Below are 17,268 nucleotides of genomic sequence, written 5' to 3'. Positions count from 1 at the left end.
CATTTTATACAAAAGTCAAAGAGCTCTCATTTTATTAATTTCAGAAGCCAATTTCTCTATGGGCTTAACTTCCTTTTTAATTCGATTTTCTCATATTTTGTTATAGGAGCATTCATTATTGTAGTACAGGATTGCAATCTTTCTTTAAATGAAGCGCTACAATCTTGTTGTTTTTCAACTTTTTTTAAATTTTGATTGCCTATACAAAATTAATTATTAAGTAATGATTCTGAAATCGAAATATTTTTTTATACATACATATGTATGTACGTACCTATAAAAATATGTAAATTCTTCTTCCTAACGAAATCGATGCACAAGATGCTAATACTAATGCAAAAATCTACTTAAAAACTAGTCTTACTTGAAATGGTTAAAGTCTTGTTTTATCTTTCACATACATGGAATTCACCAAAATGCAGTATCCAAAATATCCAAAATTTTTATTTTCCAGTTAAACTTCATATTATGTACATACATACATATGTATATGTACGCTTGAAAATTTGTCAAACATGAAGTGTTTTGAGTACCCGCAGTATTTTTTTGGCTTTATTTTTTTAGTAAGAAAATTTTTATATTTGTATATTTATGTATAATTTTTTAAAAATATATTTATATTTTAAAGAATTTCAAATAATTTTTTGAAGTTTCTAAATACGTATGCTGTATTTGACAAAAAAACTTTATTATAAAATAAAATAATAACGTTCACCATAAAAATACATGAACACATGTTTTTACTTATAGCGACAGTGGTGACATCTAGTTGATAATCGAATTTTCATTTTTAATACGGTTTATCATCACTTTCAACTTCCAATTCTGAAATGTAAACAAAGCGAATTCGCGCAAAATTTTATATATAGCATTTTTGCATTAAATTTAACCATTTTTAAACTGGAACGGTGTTTTTACTGTGTTTTTACTGGAAATTAAACTTTTTTTATTTTAAAATAACCTTCATTATTTCTTTTTTCTTTTCATAATAAACTCTTTGTTTTCAAACCAACCTTTTTTTTTTCTAAATTAACCTATATGTAAAACTTATTCAAAAGATTGACTGAATGAATTTTTGTGGGAAGTCAATCGTTTTATTTCTGTAATCGCTGTTCAATTTATTTCTATTTTAGTAGGAATCAATCTTGTAAATGGTAAAAACGAGTGACATTTTTGTAGGAAGTGACCGTCAACCAGATTATCAACAGATATTTTGACAGCTTTCAAAAAAATAATTTAGCGATTTCTAAGCTTTTTAAAATTTTTTTTGAATTGTGAGTTCTCAAAACTTTTAAATATGTGAAACATTTTGTAAACACATTTTAAAAATTTATGACATTTGCTGTTAAAAATTTCTCATAAAATTATGAAAAATATCTGGTTTAGGTAGGATGTGTTGATGTGTATCTATTGCCTAGATATAAACGCAGCTGTATAAAAATTAACTCGATTCTCTATTGCTTGTACACTTGCTTAAGAATACAACATATGTTTTTGAGTGGAAAATTTATAATAACAAATGTATTACTTATACCTCTAGTTATGTCATGTATAATATATATTAATCAGTAATTAAAAGAATAATTTAGTGTGGAAAATAAATTGAACGCAGTGGTGGAGATAATTTTATATTAAATTTTTTTAAAATATTAGTAAAGTTAACTAAAATATTTTAATTTTATAATGTCATCTATAATTAGCGCGATACCACCGCCCCCACCACTTGCGCCACCTCTCAAAGCAGAATCTATGACTGCTCCTAATATAAATAAGTTTGATGGATGTTTATGGGCAAAAAAATTTCCAGACATTCAACAAGGATGTTACTTGTCGCAAATATGTGTTCTAACAAAACCTAAAGCATGTAAATTTAAAAATATTCAGTCTATAATTCAACAAGGTCCAACTTGTGGTTTGACCTGTTTGTCTATGTTAATAAACGAAGCTTTATCACCGAAGGAATTATTGGAGCTGGCGAAAAATTGGCAATACACTTTAAATGGAGAAATGTTTAGTGCGAAAAACTTATGTGATATTTTAAGAAAAGTGATAACTGAAAAAAATTATAATAATATTACGTGCCAATTACACGAAGGTCCATTAAATTGTGCCAAGGTCAAAAATTTCATCACAAATGATGCTTGCTTATTTGTACCGTATCCTTTTCAACTAAAAAATTATCTTTGTAATGATGTATAAGGTACTAGTCAGAACAAGCAGGTGTTATTTTTATAAAACAAGCAGATATTTGTTTCTCTATGGACTCTGAATCGCAACATATGAGAGATTTAAATGATATTTTTAGAATTGATTTTCCTTGATTTTCTTTTACAAAACAATAACAAATTATGTACCTACTCTACTACTATCTACCGAGTGAAATGCGTATTTTGAGTGTATTTTGGTTATACATATACATACGTTAATGACAATGTTCTCTTGTTGTCTATAGCATAGTAAATTTCAGGAAAGCTACAGTCTGAATTTGACGTTTGAAAAATTGAAAAGTTGAAAAAAGTGTTTGTTTCGTAAATTTTAATTAATGAATTTATAAATTTTTTTTGATATAGCTACACGAATAAGTTATGCACCAGTGTTTAAGGTCAAATAGAGTTTATTAGGTTGTAAAATTTGTATTTGAATTGAGTGATTCTAACCTTTTGAATTTAACCGGGAATACTCTTTTTTCACAAAAATAATTTTTTGTTGAACTTTTGAATTGATTGTAAGGCTAAAATAGTAAATCATAAAGGATGGCAACTGAAGAAGATCAAGTAAGTTTGAAATTACTCCGATCTTATTACGTTAAAATATCTTTTGCATTTTAGATCCAAGTTATGCCGGTTAAGGAACCTTTGGATTTAATTCGGCTTAGTCTTGACGAAAAAATTTATGTTAAAATGCGAAATGAACGAGAATTAAGGGGGAGATTGCACGTAAGATGAATGTTTCTTTTTAAATAACATAAATTTAAGGAAAGCATTTTTAAAAATTTGATATTGAGAATTTTGAGATTTATTAATTAGGAATGGTTGTAATCAATCTTTATTATGTTCCAATTTAATTACATATGTACATCTTTTTTATTCATAAATCAAAAAATAATTGGAACACCTTAATGAGCTAAATATAAGTGGCCAACATTTAGTTTTAGAAGTAAAATTAAAACTTTTCCAAAAATTAATGGATTTTCCAAAAATTAATTAATAAATCAAGCTAAAATTTATTTTAAAGTTTCAAAAAAGTCTTTTTTTAAAAGGAATATGTAACAAGTAAAAGTAAATGAAAAAAGCTTAATAAACTCGTGCATATATTTTAGGGCATTTTTTTGACTAATCTATTAGTACCCAATTAGTCGTCAATTTTGAATTATTTTTGTTTTACAATATATAAATAAAGGCAATCACAATACGTAGTAAAAAGTTCTGATAAATCCTCTTTTGCAAGTCGAACATACAAATACAATATACCTATTATGAATATGGAATAAATCTATTAAATTTTTTAGGCTTTTGATCAGCATTTAAATATGGTACTGGGCGATGCAGAGGAAACTGTAACAACGGTTGAAATTGATGAGGAAACTTATGAAGAAGTTTATAAGACTACAAAAAGGAACATTCCAATGTTGTTTGTTAGAGGGGATGGTGTTATTTTAGTATCTCCACCAATGCGAGTGGGTTAAACGTGAACCCAAAATAATACTATATGCATATTTTTGTAAATGCTTATTTAGTTTAATAAAGGAATTAAAATACTATTTACATTTTTAAATTATAAGTGGCATGGGCATAGAAATGTGTCGTACCAAGGCTTCACTGATAATAAGAGAAACATAAACGCATACAAGTATAGTAGAATACTAAAATTTGGCCGTCAAATATGCTGATTCTAATATTCAGATCAATTTTCTTGAAATACACACTATGTGATTATTTCATGTTATCTAAAAACACTTTTAATATTGGAAGACGACTCTTAGGACATTAATAATCATCCAGCAAAATACAATTCTTAGTAATTTAATTATTTTAAATATGCATAATGTTATCAAAAGTTAAATAAAGATTTGACCTTTTTCTCATTTTATAAGTATCCAAATGCGCTGTTCGGAAACTAAAAAAAAAAAGATATTTTAATTCCTATACTAGAAAAGGATATGTTATTCTAAAAATTTCTCATGTTTATGTTTTAGTGTTTTGTACCACAAATTAAGAACTTTTTAAGAGGAACTAATAGCTATTGTCAAAAATAATTAAATTAGCAAAAAACAAAAATTACCAAAATTGACAAATTTTTTTGAAATTTTACAAATAATAGCACATTCTTAGTGTATTAGTACATGCACTTTACGTATCTAGTATTTAATTTATATTGAACATGCATATTTAAAATCTAAAAATGAAGTCATTATAAAAAATATTCTAGCAATTAAATAGCAGATTTTTCTAATTCTATATTCTATGATCAAAAATAAAAAAATATAAATTGTTGGTTTGTAGCGAAGAATTGTTAGTTAAAAAAAATTTCAATTGTGGATTATTTTTACTTTTGGATTTACTTTTAGACATGTATACACATAAATTTTCCTTAACTTATCGAACTAAACAGATATGATCCAGACTATAATCACTCACCTTGTTTAAAATCAGGCCATAAAGCACATTGGGCATTAATAATAGGTTACTTAATCGACAATGATGATAATGTACGTACTACATACATACATATATATCCAATAATTACTTTTTCAAAAGCACTAAATGTTTCTTGTCTTAAATTTTTTACTTTTAGTTTTACGTATTAGCGCGCCATGGAAAAACGAAAAGTATTGCAGTTTGGTCTTTAAAATCTTTAAGTGCCAGTAATTCAAATTTAATTGAGTTTGCTCAGCCTAAAGGTTACCCTAATACGGATTTCCTTTTACCAGAAGGCGGAATTGGCGGACCTAATGGTTTGAGAAATCAATGCGTAATTGCTCAAAATATAGAGAACGAAACTGTAGCAGTAGTTTAATAACGAAACTTGTTTTTTAGTTATGAAATTCAAAATTGTAATTTTAAAAGTATGTTTTTATCCATTGAAAATGTTGTTTTTAAGTTTTAAAAAGAAACTACGAAAATGTTATTGTAAATTTTAACAACGAAAATATCTGTGTTAATTTAATTTAATTAGATAAATTAGAAGTTTTAATGTTTTATTTAAAAGAAGATAAATTGCAATAATTTTAATGAAATAAAAGGACAAAACAATATTTTTATAAAAAAAAATACATATTTTATTTTACAATTTGAACATATTATGTACATACATATACATATGTATAATTTATTGCAAATATGTGATGTTATATTATTTGCTTTCTTTTGCTACATTAACTATTAGGTTGTTCAAATAAAAATAAATTGTAAGAAAGAAATGAATTGAGGCTGTACATGTTACGTTATTCAAATTTCATATAACTTATTTTCCATCACAGTTTCTAGCTCTGTAATTTCAAATAACAAAAAAAGAAACAAAAAAGATTTGGTCTCAAATTATAAGCATTCCTTTAAATGAATGGTATGTATATAAGCAAATTTGGAAGGTGATGAGTTTTATTCATGCTGTCGAAAAATTAAAAACATTTTTATTACTGCTTTGATCAAACTACTTTTACTGAAGCCAAAAAAAAATTGAGCGAATTACTAAAAGAATTAACGCAAGATATTTGAAGGTGATATGCTTTTTATAACACAGCTACAATGATTTTGATACCTTCTGTAAAATCTTTAATATTGATTGAACGATGATTATCATGAACGAGATTTCAATTTTAAGAATAGCAGTTAATCGAGTGGCTTATTTGAATTTCAAAATAAAAATTATGAAAAAATATAATATTTTTTAGAATTTCTTTGAGGTCAGGATTGCCCTGAAACCTGTTTTTACATCAAAATTTTCCATCTTTCATTAAATAAAACAAAAACGACTTTTTAATCCTAATTAAGTATTATTGGAAGTATTGAGTTCTTGTACTATTATTTAAATTGCAAAACTGTTCTTATTTCCTTAATTATCGGAGTTTGCATATAGACTACACTTACAAATATGTTTGGCACTCCGTGTAGTATTTAAATGAGCTCCGATTTTGATAAGAAGTTCTGGATAATACTTCAAGATTATTTTAATGCTTTTGGTTGCAAATAAATTTGGAAAGCGAACGTTTTTTTTATTTTTATTCTTTTAATTGAATCGGTGAGTGGACAAATTGGTTAAACATTTGCATCTTAACACATTTTTTCATTAACAAATTGTAAAACTATTAATTTTTTTATTACTTAACTGGTATGTGCACTGTCAATCTTGTCTTCTATTAAGTTTCTAGCTATAAGAGTAATCGCAGTTGAAAATATATTAAATTTAATGATGTTCTATCTGAAAAGCTCGATTTTCGTCAAAATGTTAGTTAAATAAACTTTGTCCACTTACCTCTTCAATTATTTAATTTTTCAAAAATTTTAAGTTAGATGGATTAGTTAGGTTAGTCAAGTTGCTTTTATAGTCTGTTTGTATTCCGATTTCAGCAAATTTGCATTTTAAAGAATATTTTTGAATACGTTAATTTAATATTTCTTTTATTAATTTCATTTAATTACATAATTGGAATAACTATTTGCTTTTTTAAATTTATATATTTTTTATTGTATTGTAGTTAACATAAATCTTCATATTTTTTTTTTTATTTTTTTATAAATTTACCTAAAATTAAGGGTTTTTGAAAATTTTAAACAATCTCAATATAAAACTTCTTTTCTAATTAATGCTATTATTAGAGTTTGGATGTAAACGTTTTAAATTATTTGTTTTTTTATAGGTCCTAAATATCGCATTTCATCAAAGAATTTATTCTGTATAAACATATTATGTTTCTATGATAATTTTAATTTAAGATTTCATGAAAAGTATACATACATAATTATATTATTTTATTATATTAATTTTATTGAATTTATAATAATTGAGCCTAAATATTTCTTTTTTTTTTGTGTGGCGGAAATATGAGAAATTTCTCTTTCTTTTCTTCTTAATTTCGTTATAAATATTTTTATTTTTTAAAATGTTATGTTAGCTAAATATTGATTTATTAAATTGTAACTTTAAGATATGTGGTGGGTATGTTATAACAGTTGTTATTTTTTTTATATTATAAAAAATCTTATTGATATCTAATTAGATTTTATCAATAAAATCTTATTAATATTTAATAACGTTGATTTTGTAATTTTTTTTTTTTTGTTTTTAATTATTGCATTTTTTTTTTCCTCACATAATTATCATAATTTTCCTTTGTAAATATTTTGTATAATTTTTAAAGTAAAGCAAATCTGTATATTTCCCGTTTTAGTTGTACGACAAAATTAGTTTATTTTTATATTATAAAAAATAAAATTTATGTAAGTCGTAAGCATTTTAAAGTCACTTAATTTTTGATTTAATATAAAATAGCGATTTATTTCAAATTACAGAAATGTGATAATATAAGCAAACAAATAAGTAAAACCAAATCTTTGTTTTGTATATTAAAAATGATTTTTTAATAAAATATGCATAAATTTAATTTCTTTATTTTGAAAAATTTCAAAATTCTTTTTTAAAATGCGTAAATTTTAATGTTTTTAAAAATATAAAAAATTTTTTTGATATGTGTGTATTCAACATTGAATACGAATTAATTGTCGAACTTGTGATACTAGCGCAACAAATGTTTGAAAAAATATTATAGAATTCCTGAAAATATTATGAGAATTAATTATTTTACCATTTATTTTTAAATAATATCGAAAAGGGAACGAAAGAAATGTATAAATAAACTTAAATATAAAGGAAAAATTATTTACATACATAAAAAAAAAAAAAAACAAATTAAATTTTATAAAAATAATTTCATTTATTTCAATCAAAATTTAAATTTTATATTGTTTTTTTTTTTCAATTATTTATTTTGAAAAATACAACTAATTACAATAATAAATTAATATTAAATATAATTTAAAATATATGGGACTAGATAAAACTAATAACTATAATTGTAATAATAAAAAAAAAAGAAATGAATTGAAAATAATATTACACTTTAAAGCATTTTATTTTTTTTTATTTTTAAATAAGAATAATAATTATAAAAAAGAATGATATGATTATTTGATTAAGGTCAATAAACGTTTTAAGAATATTTTTTTTTCAAAATTAAAATAAATGTTTTAATGTTTTTAAAAACTAGAAATAAGCTATTATAAATAAATTATGCTTTTTTTTATCTTTCGTACCTATTTTTATTATTAATTTATAAGAAACTGCAACGAAGAATAGAAATTCGAGTTTAATAATGATTCATTCATAAATAGTTTAAGACCGACAAATTGAATTTAAAAATAATATTTTTTTTATTTTTCAAATTCTTGATCCTCGACTATATAATTTACTAGAATTGGAATAAATTTGTTGTTTAAAATTAAAGAAAAACAAAATTGAAATAATTTAGATAGAATTTCTTTATTTTCTGATCTTTTACTTGTTTCGACAGCATTTTAAATAGAAGATTGAAAAGCAAATTACAAACAAAACCGGGAAAAAAAACCAATAATTTCAAAATAACAAATATGTTTTAAATAAAGAAGATCTACGTTGGTAAATCAATATTTAAAAGGTAAAAACGATATTACAGAATGATCATATTTAATTTTTAAGCTTTTTTTTTCTATTTTTAATATTTATTTTGTTAGAAATATGATATAAAATTTTACAACATATGCATTCAATTGTATGTTTTTATGTAAATATGTTGGGAATATGCTACTACTTAATAAAATCTGGAGTTTTAACTTAATCTTCAAATAAATATAAGTATATTATAAATGTATATTATATTTAACCAATTTATAATAATAATTCTTAAGATACTGGACATTAAAAGAATTTATATATGTATTAAAAGAAAAACAAGAGCAACTGTATAATTGAGCAATCCTTCATCCGTCAATACAAATTTCATATGGTTTTAAAAACTTAATAAATTTGCTTTTAAAATGTCAATGCATTCTTACAATGTTTAATAAAACTCTAATGTAAGAAAAAAAAACTAAAAAATATAATTTTTTAAAATTTACTTTACAATAGTAGTATTGTTGAAGTTCACCATTTCATGCATTACAGTAAATAAATCATAAACAATATTATTTTTGAAAACAATATTTTAAGCATTTTTTTTTTTTGATTTGATTATTTTTAATAATTCAAATACTTTATTTTTATGTTCTTAAATTATTTAGTTTAAAAATATGTAATATCATTATTCTTTCAAATACTAGTATCTCAAAGAATTATTTTTATTTATATTTTGCTTATATATTTAAATATAAATTCATATAGTATAGCTATATACAGTAAGATCTGATTTTTTATGTTCATTAACTAATTAAATTAATTTAAAAGTTTTTAGGCTCTTTTTAAATTTTTTTTAAACATTTATTTGACAATTTACTATACAAAGATAACACTTTGCTAATGAATTTTCTTTTAATATAATTTGGTACATTGTACTCTATTATAATAAGGTTTAAAACACTAAGAATATTATTACAGCATTTTACAGAATATTGAAATTTAATTTAAAAAATGGTTATTTAACAAAAGATTCAATTTATTTATGAAAATAATACCAATTTCAAAAAAATATTTAAATAATTGAGTTTTGATTAATTTGAATAATTTATTAATTTTGTATTGATTTAATAAAAAAATAATTTTATTTTTTCTTTTGTATTAAACAAATGCTATTAAAAATTATATTGAAATTTTTTATTGAATTGTTTAATGCTTGTGAAATTGGTATATATTTATGTGTTCTGTATGTGCTTTTTAGACTGTTTCTTTAATTTTAATTAAGGTGCTTAAAAATAATACTTTTAATAGAACGTAAAGAAAAAAAAATAGAAGTTAATATAATTAAATTAAATATTATAAAATATAAGAATATTTTATCTATTATTAGAATTTATAACAATTGCTATAAATATACTTTATTTTATTTCGCTTTTAACAAAATAACTCACAACATTATTGTGTGTGTATATTGCATTTTATTCAAATTAACTTTTGTTTTTTTTATTTAAATAAAATTATAAAATTATCAATTTAGTAGTATTTAAAAAAAAATAATAACATTTTAAGAGATATCCATAAGTTTGAATTGTTTTTTTTTTGTTTTTAAATTTTATATGATAACTAGTATGCAATTATTAATTTGGTTCAAACTAAAATTATTATGTAAAATGAGTTCTACAATTAATATTTCTTGTAACCTTACTATCTATTATTTTTATTTTTGTGTGTAAATTACATATTATATTTCTATATATAATATTCCAAACATTTTGTTTTTCTCTTTATAAATTCTCTTTTATGTTATTATTTTATTATTATAAAATTTACATAATATTAAATATAACATGTACATATTCGTATATATATATACATTTATTTATAATTATATTATGTATGTTATTTTATACATTTGCTTTTCAATTTTAAATTTTACATGTTAATTATTATTTTTCTACTATAATTAATAGTTTTAATTGCTGTGATATTTATTAAATACAATTATTGTAGTTTATTATTATTTATTATGTTTTTTTTTTTATTATACAAACAATATATATAAAATGCAATATTTTGCAAAATTTTATTGAAAAATTTTGCTTTAATAAATGAGAAAATTTTAATTTATTAGTTGATGTTCTGTTTTTTTTTTTATATTTTTGAAATATGAAAATTTTAATTCATCTTTTTAAAAAAAAAAATTTATGTTGACTAGGTTAAATCAGACAACTGGATTGGTGCACCGATAAGGGCTACAGGAAAGTTTTTAACATGAGTTTGCCACTGTGATGATAACTGGAAAAATTTAACACCAGTCCATTCGGTTCCGTCAATATAAACTAAAATAAAATCCAATATTTTAAAATTACAATTTTTTTAATATATACATACATATGTTAAAGATTATTTTTGTTAACCAATTGTAATGTTTTCACAATTTATTAATATTTGAAAAATTTACAATTCAAACAAAGTTCGTACATAACATTACAAAAAATTGGAAAAATTTTTTAAAAATGTTTACCTCTTAGTGGTATTGGATGTGATTGTTTCGGTGAGCAAATTAAACGTGAGACTCCTTCAACACATTGTTCTTTTTCCTGATCACGATCTTTTTCTTTCTTTTTTCCCAGTCTCATGACTAAAAGTTTAAAAGATAAAAGAAAATTTTTAATTAAAATCTATACTTAATTTTTTATACGCATAGAACTTTACTTTTTTGTTTCTTCTCCTTTGTAGCAAATGTAACAGTTAAACCATTTGATATTTCACCAATTTGAGGATTTGTTGGTAATCTCCATACTTGTAAATTACGAAAACTACTTTTTATACTATTTTTGCCTTGATCACCACCTTTTGACATATTTTTATCCTTAATATCACCCGGTTTTATAATTGGCCAATAATCAATTTGCAATTCAACTGGTTCCTGACCACTCGTTGATTGCATTTGTTGTATTGATTGTTGCAATTGTTGCAGTTCTTTATCTTTGTGTGATGCTGGTGTCATTGGCATTGGTGGAGAGTTTCGGCCACTAAGCGGCGGTGAACTTGAAATAACTGTATTGTTGCTAGCTGGACCACTATTAATAACCATATTTCCACCAGTTATTGTTTGCCCACTGTTTATTAACGATGACGGTTGTTGACTATTTGATAATAATGAATTTGCTTCATCTAAATCCAATGATAAATTCGGTCCCTCTGGATTGCCTATTCGAACATCCTATAAAAAAGTTTTTACTTTTAGAAAACTGGCAATTTTAAATTTACTAAATAACTTACGCTAACAAATGGTACAAATATTTGACATGAATCTTCATCTTTATAATTGACCATTGCTTCAGCAATTGGAATTTGTGTGCATGGACCAGCTGTATGTAAATATCGTTGTATACGATTTGTTAGTTCTAAAATATCGGGTTTGACTAGATTAGATTCAATGTTTGCGGCACGTTCACATAGTTGATGCCAATTTTCTGTACCAAACATTTGTTGATAGGATTGATCAATTGAGCTTAAATGACGTGATATAGAACTAGAAACTATAAAGAGAAACAATAAAATTTAGAATTATTAATCTTGATATGCATATACGCAAAAATTAAAACTTTAAAAGTGATATAAATCTACAAAGCATTAAAAAATGTCAAGTAAAATTTTGTCAGGCTTGAATGAGTCTAAAAATTAAATTAATATAAAAAAAATTTGTCAGAATAAATGTAAACGAATTAGACAGCGGAAGCAACTACTCGTTTTAATACGATTTTGCTTTGCGGGGATTTAATGAGAGCAAAGTGTGAAAAACTCATTTTTAAGGAGGGGCAACAAAAATACTTTTACCATTACTAGAACACACTATCGCACTAGAGCTGTAAGATTTTACCATACCAACTCCAGGAGCTTTTTTAATGTGGTAAGTTTTACCGATGTTTCTGACTATAGGCAACAAGGTCAGATTTAATTACTATCAAATTATAAAATATAATATTTTCAATAACTTACCGATAGGAACAATATAAAATCGTAAATGATGAACCCAATCTGGTGGGCGAACACCTAATAATTCAACATAATGCCTTAATGCAGCACCTTGTAACCAATCACCACCCAATAATAATATTTTAATAGTTGTTGGTGGTTTTGCATTTGAATTGCAACTAAAATGGCATTAAATTATTTTATAGTCAACAATATTTTAAAATAATATTTTGTTAAAAACAAAAAAAAAGAAAATTTCCTTACTATTTTTGAATTTTTGTCATTAGCGCCTGTAATACAGCTTTTACTTCGGCTGTATTCTGTGGTATAAATGCCGGACGAAATGTTTGAGTAAAAATTGGATTTAATCGTGCAGCTAAATGACTACCACATGCTTCCGGTGGGCTTATTATTGTCACAACGTCCGGTAATAATGCTTCATCAACTGAAAATACTTTACTCAATTGATCTAATAATAATTTTCGGGGTTCAACATTCGTTGGAGACAAACATGTCTCTAATACTGATTTTGGTTCAGCTGAAAGACTAAGAGATTGTTTCTTTTTACTACCACTACTAGGTGTACTACTTGAGGTACGAAACAATCGACTTCGTTTTTCATTTGTTACAGGTGTTTGTTGTTGTTGCATTTGTAACATTTGTTGATGCTGTTGTTGTTGATGATGATGTAATTCTTTATCACGTGGTGGACTTCCAGTATTTTGTGGATCTGAATTTTGTCCTTCTGGATCTGTATTACCAGCATATCCTTCATTACCAGAACTATCATTACGATCTAAAATATAAAATAAGATTTTTGGTTTTATGATTTTTTTTCTTTTTTGTTTTTAATTTTTTGTTTGGGTGCTGACAAATTTATTTTATTTTTTTCATATATAAACTTTTAACAATGGGTATAAAAAAAAAAATAAAATCTAAGAATGTTAGAATAAAGAATTTCAACAGTCGGGTGGTTTTTCTATCTAATAGGTCGTACACATAAGGTGTTAAGGATGGGTGCGTAAAAAGACAATATTATCGATAATATTTGGAGAAAGAGAAGATATTATTTAATTACATATAAAACAAGGGAGTAAAATAGATGAAAATAAAAAATAAATTAAAAAAAAAAGTTGTTACCACAATTATTATTAAATGCATTGGAAAATCTTATTGGAATGGTTTTTTTTTGCTGTTACGTTTAAAAGAAAAATTAAAATAACATTTAAGATAGAATTTTCCACAATAATTAAAAAAAAAATTAAAATTTCCATTAATTTTTTATATAATACTGCTCTGTACCTCACCCAGATGGTTTTTTATTAAGCCCAATATTATTTTATCATGGGCTTCATTTACATAATTTTAATTATAACTATTTAGGTATTTCTTTTAATTTTCTTCATTGGAGCATTGTTTAAACATACTTATAGAAATAATACAAAAATTTTTAAAATATCGTAATTAAATTAAAAATTTCTTTATTCAAATCGCAATTTTTCAACTTTGAGAATTCAACTAAGAGGAAATTTAAATAAATCAAAAACATAATTTTGAGTCTTAAGCCCCATTAATTCAAAACTATCTTTGACATTTTCAAAAAGTTAGAAATTGAATAACCGAAAAATGAAAATCTACTTTTACTTTAAAAATTATCAAAATTAAAATATTAATCAAATTTAAGTAGAGGGTGTTAAATTTTAAATTTATTGTGTGTTTATGTATACTTATATGGGGAAAAAACTTAATAAATAAATAAATATATATAAAAGTGTATAAAAATACATATACACATTCATTTATAACATTCACAACAAAGATACATTAATAAAACAAACTAAAGAAAAAAAAACAAACAAAAAAATTATACACAAAACAACCAAAACAAAAGAAAATTAAAAAAAAAGAAAAATTAAAAAAATCAAACAGACCTGGAGTTGTAGCCGAATTATTTTTCTTATCGACTGTAGTATTATCGCTTTTATCAGAAGCTCTTCTGTCAATGTTGCCTGAAAAAGAATATTATCAAGCCATGCACAGACTCAAAATCAAAAATTCAAAAAACCAAAATTAAACAAAAAAAAAAATTTTTTTTAAAAAACTCAAAAATTTTACAATTTTTTTTTTCTGTGTGTTTTAATGTATTTTTAATATTTTTTTTTTTATTTAATTTTTTAATAAAATTATTTATTGTTTTACAGTTAATTATGTAATTAATTTGTTGATGATCGACTGTACTATTTTTAACACGTTTATCTGCCCAAAATGGAATTAAATTAAATTTTAATTCCGTTGGTGTTTGCAATTCACCTTTCTAATAATTTCAGGATTTTTTTTAAATCAGAACTTATTATTAGTAAAATATAAAAATGAAACTTATGACAACTGTAATGTCAAAATTGAGTTTTAGACTTCAGATCAGTGATTCCCGAAGTGGTCTATATAGACCCCCCGGGGTCCATGAAGACCTGCTAGGGGTCTACAAAAAATTTGAATTTAATTAAATAAGTATTAAGGGGGTCTATCAAAAATTTCAAAAACACGACAAAAGGTCTACGAGGGAAAAAGTTTTGGGAACCTCTGCTTTAGATGAAATGTTCAAAATTTTTCTCATAACATTTTTTTCTACTTGTAACTAAAAAAAGATCAAAACGTTAATAGTTTGGGTGTGAAGAACAATATTTTAAATATTTTAATTTTTTTAATAATTCATATATTTTTTTTTTCAAATATAAAAATAAATTTTGCAGGTGCAAAGCCTGAATGCGTGTGTAAACACATACAAAAAAAAACGCATTAAAATGAAAAAATAATGATGCGTTTTCCTATTTTGCTTAATAAACTTGAAGAAACTTGAAGTAAGAAAGAAAATAAACTTGTAGGAAAAAATTGCCACAATTTTCTTGAATTTTGTAAGTTACATTTTTGGAATAGGATGAAAAGTTTAAATACAATAAGATTGTAGGTTATAAACCTATTAAAATGTAAGGCTCTTGAAAAGCAATTTGGTTAAATTCTATTTTACACATTCATTAGTAATACTTTGACACTGAAATTACAATAATTTTATTAAATAAATTCAATCGGCATCGGTACTAATTTTCAATTTTACGGCACAACAATATTGATCAGCATATCAGAGGCTATAATTTTAAAACCAAAAATTGGACATTATTTTCTGGTTCATTTTTATCATTTATGCTCAATAGCAAAATGATGAACCAATATATTTGTGTAAATAACCAAATTCTTAAATTAAAACTAAATTGTGTACCACGATTGTTACAGAGGAAAATTTGATCTAAAATGTGAAACAAATTGCTAATTAAGCAATGAAGAATAAAAATTTTATAAATATATGATTTTGATTTTAGCATTTTATATATTAATTAGGGTTAGTATAAGATTGACAAAAACTTAAAAAAGTGATTAATTTGTCGTTAAATCAAAAAACTTAAAACAAATAAAAAATAAAAAAAATCTTTCAAATAAAAAAAAATTCCTTTTTGGTATAAAAATCATTTTATTCCAATTCTAAAAATTTTTAGAATTTGAGCTTTTCAGTTTTCCTCCCAAAAAATAACTTAAAAAAATAATCTTATTTAATATTATAAAATTCTTACCAGTTATATTAGCTGTAACATTATCATGTAACATAGTCCTTGAATTTGTAAAGAATGGCCTTATTGATGGCTTTGGTGTTGATCCAATTGATAAACTATCTAAATCTGGACCGGAATCATCACCTTCACCGCATGATAGCGATTCTAATTCTTGAAATAATGCATCCAATTCACGTTCCCCACGTAATGTTGCTGTGCCACGATTAACTCCACCATCTAATTCTTCGGTAGCTTTAAAACGTTTTAATAATGCAACAATTTTTTGTTTGAAATTACGTTGCTGCAGAGAAATTGTCTAATGTTAGAGATGATTTTTTTTGATTTTTTTTTTTTGATTTAGGATTTTGTTTTTATATTAGATTGGTGATGTGCCAGATGGTAAAGTAGTAGTAGTGGTGGTTGTGGTAATTTTTTTTTTTTTTTTAAATGATGATTATTAATATTAGAAACAGTTGCGAAAGATATAAGAAAAAAAAAACAAGAAGAAAAAAAATATTTAATAAAAAAAGGCATTAAAAATTATACAAATTATGTACATAAAATTTTATTTAATCTAAATATAAATATGTTTGTATATAAAAAATGTGATTTTAATGAAGATTATGACAATTTTTTATTTTACGAAAGAAAGCAAAAATAGAATTTTATTATTAATAAATTATTTAAAAACGATTTGAATAAAAAAATATATATTTATACTAATATGTGTATATAGATGTATATATACATGTAATATATAAATAAAACTTAATTATCAGTAATATTAAAGAATTGTGGTGAGTAGAAGATTTGCGATTAAATTGAGTGAAAGAGTGTAAAAAAGTATATTTTTTGTCATCTGTCAAAGTCAAGAAATCTCTTTTCTTTTCAATACAAATTTAATTGTGAAAATTGTTCTGACTTTAACTTATAACTCTCACTAATTAAGCAGTCAACTATTATGACACTTCAAAGGTACAACATGTACAAATAAAAAAATTTATTTATTCAGCTATTTTATATTTAAGGGGAAAACTGGATT

General features: G+C 23.6%; 3 protein-coding genes across 4 annotated transcripts in view; 2 read left to right on the top strand and 1 right to left on the bottom strand.

The window, feature by feature from the left end:
- The first annotated feature begins 1,567 nt into the window (after positions 1-1,567).
- Positions 1,568-5,290, top strand: LOC129613975 (actin maturation protease). The gene is made up of 3 exons (XM_055528338.1): positions 1,568-2,156; positions 4,612-4,708; positions 4,795-5,290. The coding sequence occupies exons 1-3, from the start codon at positions 1,684-1,686 to the stop codon at positions 5,014-5,016; spliced, it is 792 nt and encodes a 263-aa protein (XP_055384313.1). The 5' UTR covers positions 1,568-1,683; the 3' UTR covers positions 5,017-5,290.
- On the top strand, positions 2,168-4,409 carry LOC129613985 (U6 snRNA-associated Sm-like protein LSm3). The gene is made up of 3 exons (XM_055528351.1): positions 2,168-2,774; positions 2,829-2,936; positions 3,509-4,409. The coding sequence occupies exons 1-3, from the start codon at positions 2,754-2,756 to the stop codon at positions 3,683-3,685; spliced, it is 306 nt and encodes a 101-aa protein (XP_055384326.1). The 5' UTR covers positions 2,168-2,753; the 3' UTR covers positions 3,686-4,409.
- A 4,985-nt stretch (positions 5,291-10,275) lies between the features above and the next one.
- Positions 10,276-17,268, bottom strand: part of LOC129613963 (phosphofurin acidic cluster sorting protein 2) — a 51,442-nt gene continuing 44,449 nt past the window's right edge. Inside the window, exons 4-11 of one of the 2 annotated variants that reach the window (XM_055528317.1) lie at positions 16,248-16,542; positions 12,889-13,420; positions 12,649-12,803; positions 12,487-12,582; positions 11,929-12,188; positions 11,359-11,869; positions 11,168-11,284; positions 10,276-10,982 (exon numbers count right to left, since the gene is read on the bottom strand). In XM_055528317.1, the coding sequence (XP_055384292.1) occupies positions 10,855-10,982; positions 11,168-11,284; positions 11,359-11,869; positions 11,929-12,188; positions 12,487-12,582; positions 12,649-12,803; positions 12,889-13,420; positions 16,248-16,542 (2,094 nt within the window). In that variant the 3' untranslated portion in view covers positions 10,276-10,854. Of the gene's footprint in view, positions 10,983-11,167; positions 11,285-11,358; positions 11,870-11,928; positions 12,189-12,486; positions 12,583-12,648; positions 12,804-12,888; positions 13,421-14,555; positions 14,634-16,247; positions 16,543-17,268 lie in introns of both variants that reach the window. The other variant, XM_055528325.1, reaches the window with a different exon arrangement.

The sequence above is a fragment of the Condylostylus longicornis genome, unplaced genomic scaffold (assembly GCF_029603195.1).
Source record: "Condylostylus longicornis isolate FDR11 unplaced genomic scaffold, ASM2960319v2 ptg000004l, whole genome shotgun sequence".
In the NCBI taxonomy this organism is placed as follows: domain Eukaryota; kingdom Metazoa; phylum Arthropoda; class Insecta; order Diptera; family Dolichopodidae; genus Condylostylus; species Condylostylus longicornis.
Note: the sequence above shows the minus strand (reverse complement) of the source record. Positions and strands in the feature narration are given on the sequence as shown.